Raw genomic sequence first — 21,790 nt, forward strand, 5'->3', positions numbered from 1 at the left:
AATTTCCTAGGCCAGTTATTCTCAACCTGAGATGATTATGTCCCCAGTTGACATTTGGCAACATCTGGAGGAGACATTCTGGTTTGGCACAGCAGATGGTGGGGATCTGGGGTAGAGACCAGGAGTCCTAGAAGACGTCCTGCAGTACCTGGAGCAGTCTCCATTCTATCCCAGCAGAGAGCTACCTGGCCACAGTGTTGGTGCTGCTGAGCTTGAGAAGCTGTCCTGGGCTGTCAGCCATATCATTGCCAATACATGGAAATGTTTTTAATGCCCAGTGTGTGTTACAGTTTCCTGAAATTTATATATGTGTAAACAACCATCAGTGGGTATAGGCTGGATAAGATAGACCCATTCCTCTTGAAACTTACTTAGCACAACTAGCTGAGCAAGCACCTCCCTTCTGATCTGTTAATATTCTCACAATTTTCCTGTCAGTGGATATTGAACCTGAAGGCCCCTGAAAACCTTCATCCATGACTCAAAGCAGGACAAAACTACTGAGTGTTCTTCAAGTAGTTTGGAATCCGGTTCAGGCTAGATTTTAAGTCTCTATATTTGCAAGACAAAAGGTATTCCATGCTTAAAGAGTTGGCAAACGTATTGCCTTGCATATATGAGGCCCTGGATTTGATCCTCCTCACTCAAAAAACAAAAGTCTGCCCAGACCAGACCTAATTGTGACACAAACATCTCTTACCTCTTGCCCTGTTGTTTTTAACCATAAGATAGAAATCTAAATAATTAGGAATTTTTATTTTTTTATTTTGAAGGGAATAAAACAAAACAATAAAATGGGATAATATAAAGCAGTGAAAATGACACAGAATTTCAAAAACAAGACAGATGGAAATCCCCCGTAGTTGCTCTAATGCATATTGTTATCCTCTGAACGGATGCTACCAGCCCCAGTCCTGCAAGTCAGTCAGTCCAAGTATTATGTTGTTTCATGTGTTCCTCTGAATCGGGAATCAACCGGTTGTTTACACAGGACTGGGGAGGCGGTAGTGTGGGTGGTAAGGTGGCTCTTCTTGTCTCCCATCCCACATATCAGCTGGCTCCCGGGAAAGGCAGGATGGCTTTCTGGTTCTTTTCCAGCCCAGGGCCTCACAGGAATTTTTAAAATAAGGTTTCAAACTGGGTGTGGTGGCACATGCCTGTAATTGCAGCACTTGGAAAGCTGAGGCAGGTAGATTGCTGTAAGTTTGAGGCCAGCCTAGGCTACACAGTGAATTTAAGGCCAGCCTACACTGTATAGCAAGTTCTTGTCTTTTAAAAAAAAAGGCTGTAAAGTAACCTTCTACTTTTGGGAAATGTTTAGGTTTAAAGAAAGATTGTAAATACAATGTACTACAGAGATTTCCTGTTTGTCCTTCACCTAGCTGTCCTTTAACATCAGCAGCATCTTAGTGTAACTCGGGCACATTTGTCAAATCTGAGAAAATAGCATTGGTGTAATATGATTAACTGAACTCTGACTTTATTTGGATTTCATCAGTTTTTCTACACATGTTCTTTTTCTGATCCCATGTCTAATTTAAGAAACCACATTACATAAGTTTAAATCTGGAGAATTTTTTCTTTTTTTCATGACAAGTGTTAGAGTGGGAATTTCTCAAGTATAGTTTATTAGTAAGATTTTAATAGTTACTAATGAGGAAACTTGTCATTTTTGAAAAAATAAGCCCAGAAATATTTTGCTGAACATGTGCTATTATGTATTGCCTATTGCTAAGGTTCCTGCTTTCATCAATCACAGTTGGAAAAACAAACAATAATTAGTCACCATACATGTCTTGGAGTATCCTATGTGATGTTTCAACAAGCCATGCTTTAAGAAGTCCATCTTTATGCCAGATGCAGTGCTGCACACCTGTAATCCCTACTGCTCAGAAGGCTAAGGCAGGCAGATTATAGGTTCAAGGCCAGCTTAGGCAACTCTATAAGACTCAAACACTTTAAAAGAACTGGTTATGCAGCTTAGTGGTAAAGCATGTGCCTAGCATACTTGAGACCTTGGATTCAATCCCCAGTACTGCAAAAAAAGAGATGAAGCCATCTCTTTAGATGTTAGTGTTTGCTAAGCTTGTCTAAATTATTGCTCACTTATTTTTATATACTACAAATATTATAATCATGAGAAAACAATCTCAACACAAAGTCTGATAAAAAATGTGTTTAAATTTTTAAAATGTATTGCAGTAAAAGACATTTTGCCACTTTGCCACCAGTTCCCTCATGATACTCCCCGTCATCTCCCCATCATGTCAAACACACTTATCCCATCCTTCCTGCCCTTTTCTGAAGCAGTTCTGGAGGCCTTCTTTCCTGAGCACCTTTACGAGATATGATCAAAAGTACAGTGAGTTCTGCTGCCTGGTGCCAGCCAGCAGCAGACAGGCTCATAGAACATGATGATGCCTCCTCACCTGCCTTATTCACCAGCTCTGGCACCATGGGGCTTCTGGCTCTTCCCCAAAGTCAAGAGTACTGTGACAGGTAACTGTTGTGTACTGACTCTGGACATGAGGATCGCCATGACAGCACCACTAAGGACACGAGACTTCCAGATCTGCTTCAGAGTGGCAAGAAGGACGGGATGTGTTTGAAGGGAAGGGACGTAATTAGACAGGAATTAACGGTAGTGTACCTTTCAATAAACCTTTTAAAAGATGTAAACATTTACTGTATGTTTTCATTACACCTCATATTGTCTTTGCTTTTTATTTCTGCCGGGGTAAATTAGTAGTTTCTCCTCAGAAACTTTCTCACAAGTTCTTAAATTTCTATGAAACACACTGAGGCCAACCTTAGGAAGCTTAAATATTCTCATTTAGGTAAACCTGGAAAATTTATTACCAAACAGATGTGATCTTTATCTTTGAACTCTTCTTTAATACAGTTTTTATTCACTACATAAAGATCAAAGATGACAATAACAGTAATATTTTTAGCTATATTAACTTGTTCAGTGATAAATACTCAGGAGTTCTGTGTGATATTTCCATACATGTACACAGTGTCCACTCATGAAATCCACTCACCCTTTTCCACCCTTTCTTCTTCTGACTATCCTACTTTCAGGCCAACTCTGTAGTTTCATGTGTGAGAACATGTGGTACTTGTTTTTCTGCATCTCACTTAGTTCCACAGTAAACGCTTAAACAGAAGAATTACACCTGTTCGTGTTAGTGCCTCCAAACTTTTAACATCTGTGTTCACTTCAAATCTAAGGAACATTTCACATTTTTAAATGGTGGTTTTCAGAATCCCATTCCATATACTTTTTCTTTTCTTTTCTCTCTCTTTCTTTCCTTATCTGCCTCTCTTCTTTTCTCCCCCTCTCCCTACCTTCCTGTTCCTCTCTTCTCCCTCTCTCCCTCCCTGTCTCTTTTCTGTTTCTCTAGTGGTGTTTGAGATAAGGTGTTGCTGTGTAGTCCAGGCCAATCTTCAAATTGCCCAGGTGGCCTCAAACTTGAAACCCTCTTCCCTCACCCACCCATCTGAGCATGGGGATGCTGAGCCTCCGTGCCCAGCCATACCAAATTATTTTTTGCTAATTTATTTATATTAAATGTGATCATTACAAAACATGAATATAAGATTCCTGGGGGCAGAAGTCAAGTCTTAATAAATATTTTTATTTTCCACACAACATAGTGCTCAGTACTAAGAATGCAGTGGATGGATGTGATTGGACAAGCTTTCAATGTCTTTTAAAATCAGTTTTAATTTTATCATTTCAGATTTATCAAATCTATTCAAAGCGATCTGCCGAGGATATTTATAAAATCCTGACATCCTACAAGGCTAACTACCTAATAGTAGAAGATGCTATCTGCAATGAGGTGGGGACCATGAGAGGCTGTAGGGTTAAAGACTTACTAGACATTGCAAATGGTCATGTAAGTAACCTCTCATTAAACTGCTAGTCATCAAACTTTACTTTTGGAATGTAAGATTATAATTGAGTTATATAATAGTGCAGTAGCTTATAAAAATAGTCATTTTATCAGTGTGCAAGAAAGTATTGTTGAACTGGCATGGTGCCAGGTAAAGTGGCACAAGCCTGTGATGCTAGCATGTGGGAGGCTAAGGCAGGAAGATTGCTATGAGTTTGAGGCCAGCCCAAGCAACATAGAAAGTTCAAAGCCAGCCTGAACTACATATCCCCTATCTCAAAAAACCAAAAAACAAAATAAAACAAAACAACCAGGTGTGGTGGCACATACCTGTAATTCCATCACTTGGGAGGCTGAGGCAGTAGGATTGTCAGGCAGCGTGGGTTATATGGTAAGTTTAAGGCCAGAAGATCAGCCTGAATTACAAAGCATGATCCTGTCTCAAAAAGACAAAATAACAAAAAAAGCATTGTGGCATTGTTGTAAAAGAAGTTATTTTACTATTACCTGAGTTCCTAATTTATTGCTTATACTTGTGTGTGTGTGTATATATATATATATATATATATATATATATATATTTTTTTTTTTTTTTTTTTTTTTTTTTTTTTTTGTCTTTTTCCTTTTTATCGGTACCAGGGATCAAACTCATGACTGCCTGCTTGCAAGGCAGGCACTTATACCGCTGAGCTAAATCCCCAGCCCCACTTGTGTATATTTCAACGTTTGTAAACAAAAATAACACAATTTGAGTTTACTGAAACACAATCTGAAAGATAGCTAGTTTAACTGTCATATTCTTATGTTGAGTGAATGAGTTTAATTTGACTCATATCTAAAAGAAATGCTTACTAAACTAATACAGTGTCTGTGCAACGAACCTTTGGTATCCATAAAAATCACTGTATTTAGACTGTATTTAGAGCTATTTTAGTTAGAATTTAGTTGGATCTTAATTTCTATGTCAGTTTCAGCTCCCTTTTTGGCTGGCAGTGAGTTTGTGTCTTTAATTAGTGTTGCCTGAAATGGATACCTTTATTTATAAGAAATTGATAATAGGAGGTATGATAGTGCATATTTGGGTTAAGGTTGCGGGCAAGATTTTTTTTGTCCCTTCCTAAATAGTCATAGTTCTTTATTTTATCATCTAAGAGCAGTTTGATGAGTTTGAGCAGTGATGATAAGAAATTAGTTGTAGAAATTGACAATTGTTTTCTTTATGTCTCCCTAAGCTTGCATTATTAAAATTGTTTTATGTTGCATATATTTTGAATTCTCTCTGTTGGTACTTTTTTTGGTTTTTTGAGATAGAGTTTCACCGTGCAGTTCAGACTGGCCCTGAACGTAATGTGTAGCCCAGGCTGGCCTTGAACTTAACAGCAGTTCTCGTGCCTCAGCCTCCTGAGTATTGAGATTACAAGCCTATGCCATTATGCCTGGCTCTCTGTTGGTGCTGATGGCTGTAATCTTTGTTTTATTGGTGACAGAATGGAATAATTACTGTTGTATAGCTATCTGCTGCCTGGAACCTTTCTATTCTGCTCTTGGCTGCCTACCTTTCTGCTCTTATTTTGAAGATCAAGCCACTTCTTTCATGTAATGCCAGGCCTAGACTTTAGAGAATCTATCTTTTTAAAGTTGGTGCTCTGACATCTTTCATATGCATTACAATAATATTTAGCATTTATAATTTTTTTTTCTTTTTCCTTTTTATCGGTACCGCGGATCGAACTCACGACTGCCTGCTTGCAAGGCAGGCGCTTTATGCCGCTGAGCTAAATCTCCAGCCCCAGCATTTATAATTTTAAAAAACCCTTCAGGCAAGCTAAGCTGTCTTACTGAATATTAAGTAAGGGTGTAGGGGTTTGCATAAGCTAAGTCTGTACACAAATTTAGTTGTTTACTAGATAATTATGAATCAGTTCTACATGAGAAGAGTTTTGAATACACAGTAGAAATACAATGTGTTTATTTCTCAGCTTTGGTACAGTCTATATGTAGTTCTTCAAAGTAATCATAAAGGTTTATGAAAACAGTGCTTACTATATTTTAGGATTAAATCTTAAAAATTGAATACACTTTACTGGTTTCTCATGGCTGAGAATTTCTGGAGTGTAGTGGGTATCATCAATCACTTTGGAAGAGGTTCATGTGAGATGTTTTGTAGTTTGTGTTTAGCAGTGTAACTACAATCACTTGTACATGGATCAGTAAGCTTTTTAATGTTATACTTCTTGTCTTTTGATAGGTGGTTTGTGAAGAAGGTGACAAGTTAACTTACTCAAAATATGGACGATTTTGTCATGAGGTCAAAATTAACTATTCTCCATATGTGAATTATTTCACCAGGGTATACTGGAACAGATCCTACTTTGTATATAAAATTAACACTGTGATATCCTTCCAGTCTTGAGAAATAACAGAGCCTTTATTTCACAGACTTGCTGTACCTGAAGTAAAAAGTGGTTTTCTTCTACCTGTCTGGTATCCGATGCAGAGCAAACCACAAATTGTGGCCACTTAACGCTGCTGCCCCTTTACCCCTGCTGTTAACTGGGCTCTGTGTTTTGTGAAAAATAAAAGATCAAACATTACTGTCCTTGAATAAAAAGTCAGATCTATCACTGCAATATTTCAGACAGTTACTTCCTTAAGATTTCACTTATTTCAGCATTTCCTCATAAATCTTCATTCTATATATTGATCTTGAATTTGAATGTGTTCAGGGTCAGTGTATTTCTCAAACAATTTTAATAAGTACATAATGTGATATAATTACATAATATAATATTCTTCAAGCAGGTTGCTGAAGGTGTTTAATGGACTGAAATTGTACAGTAAAAACTAATTTAAATGTTGGTTAAACATTTGTGACATTTAAATTAAAATTATAGAAAGTGTTTTAAGGATATACATAAAGATATATCCATAACTTTCCTTGCTACTGCTCTCATCTGCTGCTTATAAAAGTGAACCCTTTCTTAGTAATACATAGTATAGGTTATTGAATGTTACTGTTTTATATCTGTCTATTTAAGAGATTATCTTTTATACTTAACACTATTAATTCAATAGCAATTTAATCATAAAATAATAACTGGTTATCTATATATAAAATATATATTTTAAATGGGCATTTTAAAGAATATTGTTCAGGTATTTTTAAAAAATACAGATAATAGAGTATATAATCTGTTCACATGTATTCTATGTAAGTATTAAGTAAAAACTTAAAACTATCAAAATAAGGATATGTACACTGGTTTCTAAGGTATATGTAGATGCCATTAACATACCTCTGTATGCAGATACACTTATTTTAAAATACAAATGATATTATATATGAATCTGACAGAATTTTGAACATCCAGAAAAAAATAAGAAAACTTCAAAACACAGGTTTACTGTAAGTGCTGTGTTTAAGTATTTGCAATCATTTGTGGAAAGAATTCTGCAATAACTAATTTGGCCTTTGAAGGAGATTCAGGATAGATAGAGCTTTAGATGTATCCTTTTAATAAGATGACATGCTTGATTAGTTTTGCCTTATATACCTGTTCAGTGAACAGATTTTCAAACTTACCAGAGTATTGATTTTATTTTCTAAAATACACACACACATGCATGCACACACGCACACACACACACAATCTAAGGTATATTCTTAGAGTAACTAAAGATGCTCTGCTCTTTTGGAGCTTATGAACTGTTTGATGGTGCATGTAGCTGATGCATTTGTTTGTTGGTTTTCATTTCAGACTTATATCATTGCTTTAACTGAATTCAAATAGTTGCAGGCAATGTACTTCAAGTGACTGTGTACATCTTAGTAGTGACTCATATTTAGCATCAAACTTTATGAAAATATTAGCATAACTAAGTACAGAGTGAATTGTCACATGTCATACTTGTGATTAGAGCATGTAAAAAATGTAATGTAAAAGTCAGCTTGCATATTTTGAAGGGGAAGTAGAACAATCTACTTTCTACGTAGTGTGAAATATTTAATTAAATTTTTATTGGCCTGTATTATCACATGTGCTGAATTAGTTTTGATTGTTATGTTTTGTTATAAGTATGTAGATTTTGCTTCTGTCAACCCCCTTAATTAAATTTAGAGAAATTCTTAATTGAGGTTTTTTTTTTCTTTTTTTCCAATACCGGGGATCGAACTCAAGACCGCCTGCTTGCAAGGCAGGTGCTTATGCCACTGAGCTAAATCACCAGCCCCCCCTTAATTGAGTTTTTTTTTTTTTTAAGTACTGTAGTGAATTTTCATTCAGTATCACCTGAAAGAAAAAAGCAAGCTTCATAAAAAATAATATTTGAGAGACAAGCTTATTTGCTTCTGTTTTTAATTGTAGCTAAAATAATAGTACTGTACTGGAAATCTGAGTTGGAAGCATTTATTTTCTTATTTGTAGAGTGACAAATGATCTGCAGGAAATTACACTTGGTGATGTACAGTTATTATGTTTGATAATAAAGATCTATTGCCAGTGATATAACTCAGTGGCACATTGCCTGCTTGGCAAGCGCAAGGTCATGAGTTTAATTTCCAGTACCCCCCCAAATCTATTAAAGGGGCATTGTTTATTGGCTTTGTATAGATCAACAAAAACATACTTTCTTCTTGATATTGCAAGTCATTGAATTAAGTGCCTTAACTTGTTTATTCTAAGTTTACTTTTTATATTCCCAAAAATATTCTCTCCCATTTCACTTTTTTTTTTTTTTTTTTTGCTTTGGGGAATCAAACTCAGGACCTCACATTTGCCAGGCATGTGCTGTGCCACTGAACCATATCCCTGGCGCTCTCTCTCATTTTCTTTTCCATAAGAAAACATTGGTAACTTAATAAAAGAGTGGGGTTCAATCCCCAGCACTGCAAAATATTTTTTAATTAGCCTCCCTCAGCTGTTGTCACTATTAATGTCAGCTAGTGATAAGCAAATCTTTGCTAAGGATGTCTAGCTTTCTAGTTTACTTAGCTTCCCAAATGCCAAACAGTGTAAAAATAAAATTACTTGATAACATGTATAAATCAACTCTGCTGATTTATATTTCTCTAACTTTGGCATCAGTGTCTTGGTACTTCTTGTTCAAGTAGTAGAGTTTTGCAACTGAAGGAGTATGTATTCTACTGGGGCACTAACTTTTCTTCACATACATACACTACCTACATACACATTACTTTTTTTGTGTGTAGGCAGCATTTTTTTTCAAAGGCACTGGTTGAAATTGCCAGTGTCAGTGTTGTGACACTCCTATATGTGAGTGAGTCAGCGAGTAGCAGAAAGAGAAGTCCAACTGTGCTGCAACTTGCCGCTAAAAAAATGCTTAAAAATAGATTATTAATTTCTTTAATGCCTATTTTATTTTGTCTCTTGAGTAATCAGTTGTTTTAGGTCTCTTCCATTTTTGAACTATTAAAAATTTTCATGCTTTTTGTGGGCTTATTTTCAATTGATTGGTGTTTTTAAATGTGTGTAAGTTGCTTTTTTGCTAAATTTATTTTTAATGCATGAATATTTAAAGGACTGTGTTAGTAATTATAATTGTTCTATATATATAAGAATCTTTTATACAGCAAATAACTATTTCTTGATTAACATCTCAGTGTATTCTTTCTTCATTTGTCCAATTTTTAAAGTATATAATCTTAAAAAAAGTATATAATCTTGGTTATTGATCTTAGATCTGAGTATGTATTAAAGCTATGGTTTTGAAAGTTGTGAGTAAAATCAAACCATTTTCTACTGATATTAAGTTTTTATGTGTAGGATTAATACTGTAAAAAATTAGATATGAAAATTGCAAAGGAATATGACTCAGTTATTTTTTGTCTACTAAAGTTTCTGAGCATACTTACATGTTTTCTGTAATAAAAAGTACCTTCTGTAACCAAATTTGTGGAAATTTAGTATAAAGGTGTCTTCAAATCATTTTTGTTTTTAAATCACTTAGAATGTGGAATATCTTAATGTTGGCATATATAACCCTATATGCAATTCTGTAAGAGAACCACTTAACTCATGACCAATGTATTTACTTAGTGGAATAATGGTATCACAAAGAAATATGCATTCCAGATGGATAGTTTGAACTGTTTCCTGAACTACCCTTCATATTTTAAGATAATGTCTTTGTACAGCTGTTTAACAAAGGTGAATACAGCTACTGTTACGCATATTGTCCTCTGAGTAACATCTATACAATGACTATTAGATTAAACATGTCCCTCCTATAACTAAGGTTATATCTTTGCAGAAGTATAAAACTTAATTTCAGGGAACATAAATTCTTTAAAGGAATTGGATTGTAAACTAGTTTATTTCAGATTTTATAACATGCAGTATACTTCTATCAAGAAAAAAGTTATTTCCTACTTAATTGCCTCCTTGTTCTACTTTATCATAATAAAAATTCTCAGAATTTTAAGTTGTCTTATTCATGTATGAGCTTCTTAAATGACTTTTTTGAAGTATAATTCACATGACATACAATTTATCCATTTAAAGCCCTGTGTTTTCTCCCATAGTACAGATATATAGATTGCAACCATATTGAAGACTGTGGTGAGAGGGAGTGCTGGGGATTGAATCCAGAGTTTTGCACGTGCTAAGCAACTGCTGTACCACTGAGCTATTTCCAAGAAGACCTCTTCCTCTAGACATTAAGGATTTGGAGATTGCTATGACTGTGGGCAGATGTGGCATCACAGCTGGCTGCCACTCTTCAGTCCACCAGGTAGACAGACTTGTGGAGAAAGCATGGATATAAGTTGTAGGGCATCCTCTTTCCCTCCTCTCTGTCAGCTTTGCCTTCAACAAGTAGGAACCAATTATGCCCACCTCTAATATTTCCTAAAATGACAAAATGAATTACTTTCCTCATAGAGATCTTTCATGGATTTTGCTGTTTATGGAGTACAAGGGGTTTAATCATTGTTAAATATGGCTGAGAATTCCTTTCACATAAATTCTGAGACAGTGCTTCTCAAACTGAGGTGCAGAACCACTTTGCTTTCCCAGTGCATTGCAAACTGATATGTGGGGTCCTGCGGTTTAGGACTGATTCAAAATTTATGCTGTGTGATAAACTCAAGTTTCCCAGGACCCAACCTCTTCCATACTTGCTCAGCTACAGATGCAATGCTGATCATTTAACTTGGATGTCAAGACAGTGTCAAATTGCTATAAAAATTTCAAAATCATATTGTCAGTTACCTTGATAAAGACCTAGAATGAACCATTTCTGGTCTGATGCCAATCTGCAGACAGTATCTCTGTTCCCCACTTTTGTGTGTATGTGGTCTAAGAAGTTATTTTTAAAGGTATTTAAAGAAATAACATTTTTAGCATTCTCATCTGCTCTAATTCTGAATTTGAGTTGATAAGATTTTTTTTAGACTCAGCTTATGCCATAGCTTGCTAGAAGCAGTGGATTTGCATGAGCGAATAGAGGAGCAAAAGTAGGATCTATGGCACACTAATGATAATAGTAATATGAAAATTACTAGCTGCTGAAACTATTGGGAAAATTTATGTTTTATATCTGGATGTCCTCCCCAAGCCCCACGTGTTCAGAGGCGGGGCCCTGGGTTAGGCTGCTGGATTAAGCCGCTGCTCATCTATAGCTGAATGTGATGTTGGGAGGGAAGCCTGGTGGGAGGAGTTGGGCCCTTGTGGTGTGGCCTGGAAGTTCTGTTGTCCATTCTCCCTTGATTTATCTGCTTCCTCTCTGCCATGCCATGAGCTGTTTCTCCCACACCATGCCCCTCTGTCATGCCCAAGATTGGGCCAGAGACAAAGGACTGAAATATACACAAACTGAGCCAAAATAAACCTTTTCTTCTTTAAATTGTGTCAGGTGTTGTGTCTCAGCAATGAGAAAGTGACTGAGATTTAAGTAGGTAACTACAAGGAGATTAGAGGAAAATCCCGAAAGCATGCCTTGAGTTTTTGGTTACTGAGAATATCAGTACCTGAATTTCCTAGCTACTGAGAAGTTTTTGATTACTGAGAATATCAGGAAAGCTCATCGAGTTTAGTTAGTTAAATAGACAGATACAGGGCTTAGTTCAGCTGCATAAGTACCTACCTGGCAAATATGAGGTTGTGAGTTCAATCCCCAGTAGCAAAAAAAAAAAAGATACAAAGAGGTTTTTATACATCAAAATCTCTAATGTGATAGCATAGTACCTGAAAGTAGAAAAGAAGTTAAAGAACCTGTGATTTCCTGTTCTGCAGTTGTCCGGCCGGTGGAGTGGAAGCCATGCACTCCCAGCTTTTGGGAAAGGCTCCACCCTCCTGCTGTGAGCCCTGCAGATATCTAGCCTGGTTCCCTCCTGGTCATCTGCCACCATCTAGAGAGGCTCAGAGAAAGGCAACTCGAGGTTCCCAGCTGGAGATGTAGCTCTGGCTCCATGTTGTCCTGTCTCTTAGAAAGTAAGGTCTACAGGGGCTGGGGATTTAGCTCAGCGGCATAGGCATAAGCGCCTGCCTTACAAGCAGGCAGTAGTGAGTTCGATCCCCAGTACTGATAAAAAGGAAAAAGACAAAAAAAAAAAAAAAAAAAAAAAAAAGTAAGGTCTACCTCAAGTGTCTACCTAACTAGTCGGTGTCTGATTACTACAAAGACAAAAATTTGAGACATGGACACTGCTTTTTAAGTTCATTGCTTGTATAAAACCTACAACATAAGAATCCGGAGGTTTAGCTCAGTGGCATCAGTGCCTGCCTGGCAAGCTTGAGGTAGCGAGTTTGACCCCCGATCCAAAAACAAAAATCCCTACAATGTAGCTGTGATTCCTAAGTGTCTTAGAAACAGTTTAATAATGCTTTAGATTTAATGACAATTTAAGGATCTGTAGATCTGGCTTATTGGGAAGTATTCACATGCATGTGAAATACAATGCCACTTGCTCAATAAAATGATTTTTTAATACAGAAAATATTTGCTGGGTGCTTGCTATGTACCAAGGACTGTACTAGGTAAACAATATAAGCACCACCCTGCTCTGCCCTGCCCCCCAACCTCCACACCAAGAGTTCAGAAGTTGGTTAAACAGGTGGCTACAAGGAGAAGAGAACCATAGGGGATGCACAACCCTGCAGAGACAATGTGTAATGGGGCACCCACTGGCCAAAAAGGCAGGGAAGCTGCCATGAAAGTTATAAGGATAAAAGCCAGACATGGTGGGAGACTGAGGCAGGAGAAACCCCCCGGCACGGCCTCTAGATATATAACAAGTGCTTTTAAAAGCTGGGGATGTAGTTCAGTAAAGGATCTGGATTCAGCCCTCAGTACTGAGAAAAAGAAGAAGCAGGGGCAGGAGGAAAAGCAGGACAGAGAGGAAGAAGAGGGGGAAAAAATATGGTAGTTATGGGTCTTTGATTGCCTCTTGAAAGATTTATTTTTGAAGGACCTAATAAGAATATGTGATTTTAGGGGCTGGGGATTTAGCTCAGTGGCATAAAAGCACCTGCCTTGCAAGCAGGTGGTCGTGAGTTCGATCCCTAGTACCGATAAAAAGTTAAAAAAAAAAGCAAACAAAGAATATGTGATTTAGTAAGATATTGAAGAACGGCTTGTACAAGGAATAGATTATTTCCTACTGCAAGCCCAGTCACACATTCATTTATACCTGCAAGAAATCTGTCATAGGTAAATAACGACAGTACTCCCAATCGGCCATAAGATGGCAGTGCAACCCACGATACTAGTTCGCCCCTTTCAAATTATGTATTGCAAATTCTCTTGGTAACAGGGTTGTTTGTAGGAGGAAATCAGAATTAGGTATAAGAAAATGATTCGCAAATAGAAAAGCTGACTTTTATTGATATTTTCTAAGTATCAGCTCACACACACACATTATATATATATATATATATATATATATATATATATATTTTTTTTTTTTTTTTTTTTTTTTTTTTTTTTGAGACAGCGTCTTGCTATATATAGCTCAGGCTGGCCTGGAACTCGTGGTGGTGATCTTCTTGTCTCAACCTCCAGAGTGCTGGGATTACAGACATGGGCCACCATGCTCGGCTCAGTCCCTGTTTAAAAACCTCACTGTTGCGATGGCTTGAATGTGTTCCCCAAAGTTCTGTCAATGCAGAACAAAGCTCTTTGTTCCAAAAGAAGAATATTCTGAGTCAAATGAGTGGCCAAGGCTAAGGAACAAATTCGGACTACCCTGAATAACGTGCTCTACCATGGAAGATATTACATGAATTTGTAATAATACAGAACAAAAGCAAATCACAAATCAATGCAATTGGCAAATAAATTGGTGGGGACATCAGGTAGGTGGGCTACAGCAGAATGAGGGAGTCTACATCCTCAGCCCTTTTTATTTTACTTTTTAATTTTGACCAAGGATCTTGCTAGATTACTCAGGTTGAGCTAGAACTCACAATCCCCTTGCCTCAGCCTTCTAGAGTGCTAAGATAACAAGTGTGCACCACCATGCCCAGCAAGGAAACCTACAAGTTTTTGGTTTTTTGTTTTTACCGTATGTAGAAAGACTATCTCAAAAACAAAAATGACCCCAAAAATACATATATAACAGATGCGGCTCTTTTAGAGTACTGTAGTTCACATTCCAGTACTGATGCCGGGAGGAGAGGGTCTCTTGAACCCCAAGGTGAAGCTAAAAGCCCAGCTGTCTCAACGCCCTAGACATCTCCCATAGCAACCACAAGGAGGCGTGACCAAAAACATAGCTCCGCCCATTTCCCTTTCGACTCGAATAACGATTGGCTCAGGGCCCGGCGCGGTGCAGGAGGCTGGTCCAGCGTCTTAAGAAGGGTTGGCTTGTGGCGCCATTTTGAGTGTGTGAGTTTTCTGGACGTTTGCTCAGCGGCCTTCCTCTTGGCTGGTGCCGCAGGCCACAGGCCCGGGGCCCGCCTTCGCGTGTCAGGTTGGAGCCGGGAAGCGCCCCTGGAGGGAGCGGCGGCGGGGGCAGGATGAGCGCGGAGGCGGCGGACCGGGAGGCGGCCACCTCCAGCCGGCCCTGCACCCCGCCGCAGACCTGTTGGTTCGAGTTCCTGCTGGAGGAGTCGCTGTTGGAGAAGCATCTGCGCAAGCCCTGCCCAGGTGAACGTGGCACCTGCCGCCCGGGAGGACACTCACCGCTGATGCTCTCTCCGCCTCGCCGGTCCCTGGATCTTATCGGCCACCGTAGCCACAGCCCGGTGGGGGCGCGGCGGGTGCTGATGGCGCCGGGTCTGCGGCGCCCGTGCACCTTGTTCGCGATTTGAACACCTGCGGGAGGCTTAGAACTGCTTGGATTGGGAAAGCGGGTCGGAGCCAGCTCCTTTCGACGCCCCGGGCTGTGTGAATTCGGCGAGATGGGGCTGAGCCCGACGCTAGCTATTGTTTTAGGTTCTCTCTTGTTTTGTTTCTCAATGAGAAGACTTTCCTTTTCCCAAGTTGGGCTTTGTGTTCAAGTCTGTGAGCGGAGGCACAGCTGTACAGTTCAGAGTAGTCGCTGTGTAGTGATGATAATACTTAATTTCTCCCATAAATGGGCTTCTCGGGGAAAGGGAAGGAAGAAAACGCTAGGCATTTCTGTTAGGCGGTAATCCCATGAAAGAGTAAGTTCTTTGTGCATTTTGCAAAATTTAAATCCAGGTGTGGCTTGCTCAGTCTAGTCTGGCCTTAATTGAAGAGGACTCCTGTGTGAAGTTGGTGTAGTTTACTCGAGTAGGTTTATCACTTATTTTACCCCTTTTCGTGCAGTGCTTTTGACAGAAATTTGTTGCGCGCTTTCAGGGTGCTTAGTTCTTCACACGTATTACCAGAACTTGTGAAGTAGCTGGTATTGTCTGTCTATTGGAGAAAACATGCAGCGAAGTAACTTGATGGAGGTCTCCCTAATTGTCAAAACAGTCCTTCTACAGCCTCGTCTCTTCCCTCTAATTGGCTTTAGTCATTTGCCGAACGACAGTCTGTTTTGCGGTCTTCTCTGTGAAGTGCTTTCTTCTATAGCAGTCTTGTTGCTTCTTCCTCACTGGCTCCTGCAGATGGACCCCTGTAGCTCCCATCTATCCTGCTTGTAGACATTGTAACTAGACAGCTGCTTGGATTCCTTTTATGGCCAAAACCGCACAGTGAATCTTTTTTCCGTCTTCATAATTAAAACTTAAAACATTTATTTTCTTTGAAATCCTAGATCCTGCGCCAGTTCAGCTTATCGTGCAGTTTTTGGAACAGGCTTCCAAACCTTCAGTTAATGAACAGAACCAAGTTCAGCCTCCACCTGATAACAAAAGAAATCGTATTTTAAAACTTCTTGCTCTTAAAGTTGCTGCACACTTGAAGTGGGACTTAGACATATTAGAGAAAAGGTATAAAACTTTAAATTTCTTTTTGGAGTGCTATGTAAGTGGGTTAGGGTTTTTGGATTTGTTCTGTTTTTTTTTTTTTTTTTTTTTTTTTTTTTGATGCTAGGTAATGGATGTAGCCCGTTTGTACTGAGTTTACAGCCCAACTCCTATTTATTTATTTATTTACTGTGACAGGGTCTAACTAAGACTGTGAGACAGGATCTCACTAAATTGACTGGGCTGGGTTTGACCTTGGGATTTTCCTGCCTTAGCCTCCCAGTGTGCTGGAATTATAGGCATGTATCACCATATCTCATTTAGATAGTTTTGTTTATTTCTGTGTATCTTTTTATTACAATTTAAATCATTTATTTTGTTTATTTTTGGTACTGGGAAATGAACTCAGGACCTTGCACTTGTCAGATAGTGGTAAATCCCCAGCCCAGTCAATTAATTTTAAAATTCAGTCTTTTGTATACTCTTGATAAAATGAGCAGGTATTTTTCAAAAGGTGTAAGAAAGCATTTAAAGCTGATTATACTTGTAGTCCTAGCGCTTGGGAGACTGAGGTGACAGAACTGGATCATTTTGGCCTGAGAATTACAGACCAGTGTGGGTAATCTGACCTCAAAACAAACAGACAAAACTAACCATTTGAATGTTAGATGAGTATAAATCGCCCTTTTTAGTATAAATTTGATGTCACTATGTTGCTAAATTGCTCAGGTTGGGCTCAAATTTGCCATATTCTGGTCTCTGTTTTTAGCTTTTCTTTCGTGCTGGAAATTGAATCTACTAGGCAAGTACTGTACCACTAAGCCAATCAACTTCTCCCCACCAAAAAAAAAATTATTAGTTTTTCAATAAAGTTGTATTCATACTGTGTATACTGTTTTTTTTTTTTTTGTCTTTTTTCTTTTTATCAGTACTGGAGATCGATGTGTATACTGTTTTGATTTTTTTCTTAGTATCATTAATAATTTCTCAATTGATAGTCATTTAGTTTTGTTTCTAGTTTTCTGTTGTTATAAGTCGTGCTTTAAATATTTTTCCCATGGAAAAAATTTTTTCCCATGATTTTTTTTTTTAATTGTTTTGTTTGTTTTTTTGAGACAGAATTTTGCTGTGCAGTTGAGGCTGGCCTCAGACTAATTGATGGCAATCCTCCTGCCTCAGTGCTGGGGTTATAGTTGTACACCCTGCCCATCTTTAAATTCTGTCTTTAAGATATAAATTGCTGGGTTGTGCAGTGTAAACATTTTTAAGGCACATGATGCATTTTGCTAGCTTATATTCCAAGAGGTTCATACTTTTGACCATTCGTATTTCAGTTTGTTCAGTTTGTTTTCTTTTTCTTTTGGTACTGGGGATTGAACTCATGACCTTAAACATGCCAGGAAGGCACTTGTGCTGCTAAGCTAAACACCCAGCCCTTTGTATTTCAAAATCCTTCTTCCCATTTACATTTATTCTCTAACTTTTAGAATTTTATATTCTAATATTAGACTTAAAGAATATATTTTAGAGGTCGCGGGTTTACCTCAGTGGCATAAGTGCCTGCCTGGCTAGTGCGAGGTCGTGAGTTTGATCCCTGGCACCAAAAAAAAAAAAAGAGGGGCTAGAGATTTAGCTCAGCGGCATAAGTGCCTGCCTTGCAAGCAGGCAGTCGTGAGTTTGATCCCTGGTACCAATAAAAACGAAAAAGACAAAAAAAAAAAAAAGAAAAGAAAAATATAGTTTAAATCTAAGGGGGAACCTATACATTAATAGACCAAAGAGATATATTAGCTGATAGGAATGTGTACAAAGAACCTCAGTTGCGAAATAGAACACTGGTTGATTCATTTTTATATGTGTATGTGTGTGTGTGTATATGTATATATTTTATATATATATATATATATATATTTTTTTTTTTTTTTTTTTTTTTGAGTGATGCTGGCTACTGAAGCCAAGGCCTAAAGAGTGCTAGGCAAGAGCTCTACCCCAGTTCTCTAGTTGGAGATTTGATGGTAATAAGCAAGTCAAAGATTTTATTTATTTTTTTGTCTTTTTTCCTTTTTATCAATACTGGGGATCGAACTCAGGACCGCCTGCTTGCAAGGCAGGTGCTTATACCACTGAGCTAAATCCCTAGCTCAAGTCAAAGATTTTAGATGTGAAAGTACTACAACTTTTTGGGGGTTTGTTTTTTTTCTTTCATCTTTTTCCTTTTTATCGGGTACCGGGATCGAACTCACGACTGACTGCTTGCAAGGCAGGCGCTTATGCCGCTGAGCTAAATCCCCAGCCCCAGTACTACAACTTTTTGATGTGAAACATTACAAATTAATGTTTTAAAATACTTGATATATGTATAATTTATTGTAATTCCTATAATAAAGTAAGAAACACTTTAGATAATTGTTGTTCGATAATTGTTGAAGGTTATTGATGGGAAGTTTATTATATTTGTCTACTTTTTGTAATTAAAAAAAATTTTTTTTCATAGTAATAAGTTTTAAGTCTTTTGAAATTAGGTAAATCTGGAGATTTGATCCTTTAACAATACAGTTATTTTCAGGGAAGATTTAAAATTGCATATTTTGTGCTTCTGTAGCTAACGTGTCTCTTTTGCTTCTTTCTTTAAAGTTTGTCTGTTCCAGTATTGAATATGCTACTAAATGAGCTTCTCTGTATCAGTAAAGTTCCTCCTGGGACAAAGCATGTCGACATGGACCTGGCCACTTTACCTCCAACCACCGCCATGGCTGTACTTCTCTACAATAGATGGTAAATTTGTTTACAGAGTGCCGGTGCCTTCTGCCCACTTGTATTCTGGTTTTCAAGGGTTTCTCACTCCAGAGGTCTCTCCAGATCTTGGGCACTGGGAGTCTGACAATGGAAGGAATTGGTGATGAAGAGCATCATGCTAAAATTGTACACAATTTATAACATTTATTACGCCTCAGCTTTAGCTAATTTGTGATACAGATTTTCTTTCTTTCTTTTTTTTCCACGCTTGCGAAGCAGGCGCTTGTGCCGCTGAGCTAAACCCCTGGCCCAGTTTTCTAAGTACTGTAGTATCTGAAAAAAATAACTTGAAGTGTTAATTGTATATTAAATTTTCTTTTTTTCTGTCTTCAGGGCAATTAGGACAATTGTTCAAAGTAGTTTTCCTGTCAAACAGGCAAAACCTGGACCCCCTCAGCTAAGTGTGTAAGTTTGCCCTTAAAATTGGCGCTTTTTTCTTTCGTCAGACTTTTTAAAAATGTTGTGACATTATAGTAGCTCATGTTATAGAGGAAGTAGCACAGAAATGGGAGCAGAAGTCCTACATGCAAGTTGGTTTGCCAGGCATGGTATTGCACGACTGTAATTGCAGCAATGCGAAGGTTGAGGTAGGAGGATTGCTGTGAGTTCAAGGCTAGCCTGGGCAACATAGCGAGTTAAGGCTAACCCTGAACTACGTAGTGAGACTGTGTCTCAGAAATGGGGTATGGTGGTATATTTCTGAAATCCCAGTGCTTGAGAGGCTGAGGCAGGAGGACCGCCATGAGTTTAAGGCTAGCCTGGAATACATAGTGAGAGTTCAAGGCCAAGATTAACTACCTAGTGAGACCTTGTTTTAAAAAACAAAAAAAATAAACAAAAATTAGAGGAATTAGGGGGCTTGGAGAATCAGGTAGAGAGATCACAAAAGGAAGGTAGGCAGGGTAGTGAGCACTTTAAGAATTGTTCCATAGGGGTTGGGGATTTAGCTCAGTGGCATAAGCACCTGCCTTGCAAGCAGGTGGTTGTGAGTTCTATCCTTGGTACTGATAAAAAGGAAAAAGACAAAAAAAAGAATTGTTCCATCAATCTGTAAGTGTTAAGGTTTTTAAATTGTCTTGATGTGTTTGTCTTGTATGTGGGGAGATTATTTTAACATATGCAAGTATTACTTTAGACTACAAAAGTCTAAGTTTGATTATAGAGTTTTAAACCTAATTCTTTTTTTTTTTTTTTTTTTTGTCTTTTTCCTTTTTTATCAGTACCAGGGATCGAACTCAAGACTACCTGCTTCCAACGCAGGCGCTTATGCCGCTGAGCTAAATCCCCAGCCCCTAGAAAGCAGTTTCTAATGAGAAGAGATTTTGTTGTCAGCTTTACTCTTTTAAGTTGAGAGTTTTTTAATGCAAAGTGAGAAAATAAGTAAATTAATGAGTATCATAGTATTTTTAACCATGAAAACTAGCATTAAGATATTAAACTTTTTCAGAAAGATCTTTGTTTTTTAAAGATCTTAAATTAAGAATATTTTAGTCTGAAGAATAACATTTGAATGATCTTCAATCATTTCTTTCTTAGCATGAATCAGATACAACAAGAAAAAGAGTTAACCGAAAACATTTTGAAAGTGGTAAGCATTGGGATCAGTTATGCTGTAATATTTCTGGAGCATATTTATATTTATAGCATGCATAGATACATCTTCTAGTCTTAGGTGTGCGAGAATTGTCATGGTCTAGGTTCAGTGGCAGTTTTTACTTTTAGCATGTAAGTAATGCTCTCAATTGTTCAAGTTTTCAACTTTAATGGTAGAATACTTTATTACCAGTTTTGTTGACTATCTCATGATACTTTAGCAGGTTAGACAAGTTGGTCTTACAGGTGAAGTCTTTATATTCTTTGGTATTTTCTGAAACCACTGCAAGGAATATATATAACTTATAGTTTAAAGTGGTGCTCGGGATCAAACCCAGGACCTCACTCATGTCGGCAAGCATTCCACCACTGAGCTGTATATACTTTCAGCCCTATAGCAACTATTTATTTATTTGAATTACTTAATACAAAAGTAGAAATGAAATTCAAATATGATGTCTGTAATTAGTTAATACCTACAGCATAAGGCACAGGTGTTGGTGGAGAAGAGTAAAGAAAAGGAATGATCTGTTTGTATAAAATAAAAAGCACTATAGTATTTTGAATGTAGAAGCAAAAAGCCTGCGTAGGGAAATGGCTGGCAGAGAAAGTGTGCAAGCATTTCTTTAAAATATCAAAATGAAGCAGTCCAAACCTTTAGATAATTGTTTTTATTATGTTTTTTTCTGGAAAAATTATCACTCTGTTCTGTGTTTTATTTTCTGATTTTACAACAGAAACTTACTGGGTTTTTTTTTAAGATTCCTTTATTTCAGAAAATTTACTTTTGCTTTTGCTGGGTTAATTTTTTAAACTAGCTAATTGCACAAAGCTCCCAAGTATCCTGTAAATATCTTGTTTTGTGGAATCAGTTGCTGGTTTTTTATATAATTTGTTTATTGAATTCCTATAGCTAAAAGAACAAGCTGCTGATTCTATTTTGGTACTAGAAGCAGCTCTAAAATTAAACAAGGATCTTTATGTCCACACAATGAGAACTCTGGATTTATTGGCCATGGAACCAGGCATGGTAAATGGAGAAACTGAGAATTCTGCTGCTGGACTGAAAATCAAAATTGAGGAAGTGCACTGCCAGGTAGTTATTTCTGCATTTAATTAGTGTGTGATAGAGTATTTTGAAAACTTTATGTGAGATCATCTTAG

The 21,790-nt window shown here is 37.6% G+C and overlaps 2 protein-coding genes across 7 annotated transcripts in view; both read left to right on the forward strand.

Moving 5' to 3' along the window:
• Dpy19l4 (dpy-19 like 4) overlaps positions 1-10,343 on the forward strand; it is a 63,059-nt gene extending 52,716 nt beyond the window's left edge. For 3 of the 5 annotated variants that reach the window (XM_063257577.1, XM_063257578.1, XM_063257581.1), the window contains 2 exons: positions 3,747-3,905; positions 6,151-10,343. In XM_063257577.1, the coding sequence (XP_063113647.1) occupies positions 3,747-3,905; positions 6,151-6,315 (324 nt within the window). In that variant the 3' untranslated portion in view covers positions 6,316-10,343. Of the gene's footprint in view, positions 1-10; positions 278-3,746; positions 3,906-6,150 lie in introns of those variants that run through there. The other 2 variants (XM_063257579.1, XM_063257580.1) reach the window with 2 other exon arrangements.
• Positions 10,344-14,725: 4,382 nt separating this feature from the next.
• Ints8 (integrator complex subunit 8) overlaps positions 14,726-21,790 on the forward strand; it is a 55,422-nt gene continuing 48,357 nt past the window's right edge. Inside the window, exons 1-6 of one of the 2 annotated variants that reach the window (XM_003479929.5) lie at positions 14,726-15,008; positions 16,087-16,261; positions 18,872-19,012; positions 19,367-19,438; positions 20,570-20,621; positions 21,540-21,722. In XM_003479929.5, the coding sequence (XP_003479977.1) occupies positions 14,879-15,008; positions 16,087-16,261; positions 18,872-19,012; positions 19,367-19,438; positions 20,570-20,621; positions 21,540-21,722 (753 nt within the window). In that variant the 5' untranslated portion in view covers positions 14,726-14,878. Of the gene's footprint in view, positions 15,009-15,040; positions 15,297-16,086; positions 16,262-18,871; positions 19,013-19,366; positions 19,439-20,569; positions 20,622-21,539; positions 21,723-21,790 lie in introns of those variants that run through there. The other variant, XM_013143832.3, reaches the window with a different exon arrangement.

Source organism: Cavia porcellus, unplaced genomic scaffold, assembly GCF_034190915.1.
Source record: "Cavia porcellus strain 051 isolate PalLab524CR breed Dunkin Hartley unplaced genomic scaffold, mCavPor4.1 scaffold_10, whole genome shotgun sequence".
Classification (NCBI taxonomy): Eukaryota; Metazoa; Chordata; class Mammalia; order Rodentia; family Caviidae; genus Cavia; species Cavia porcellus.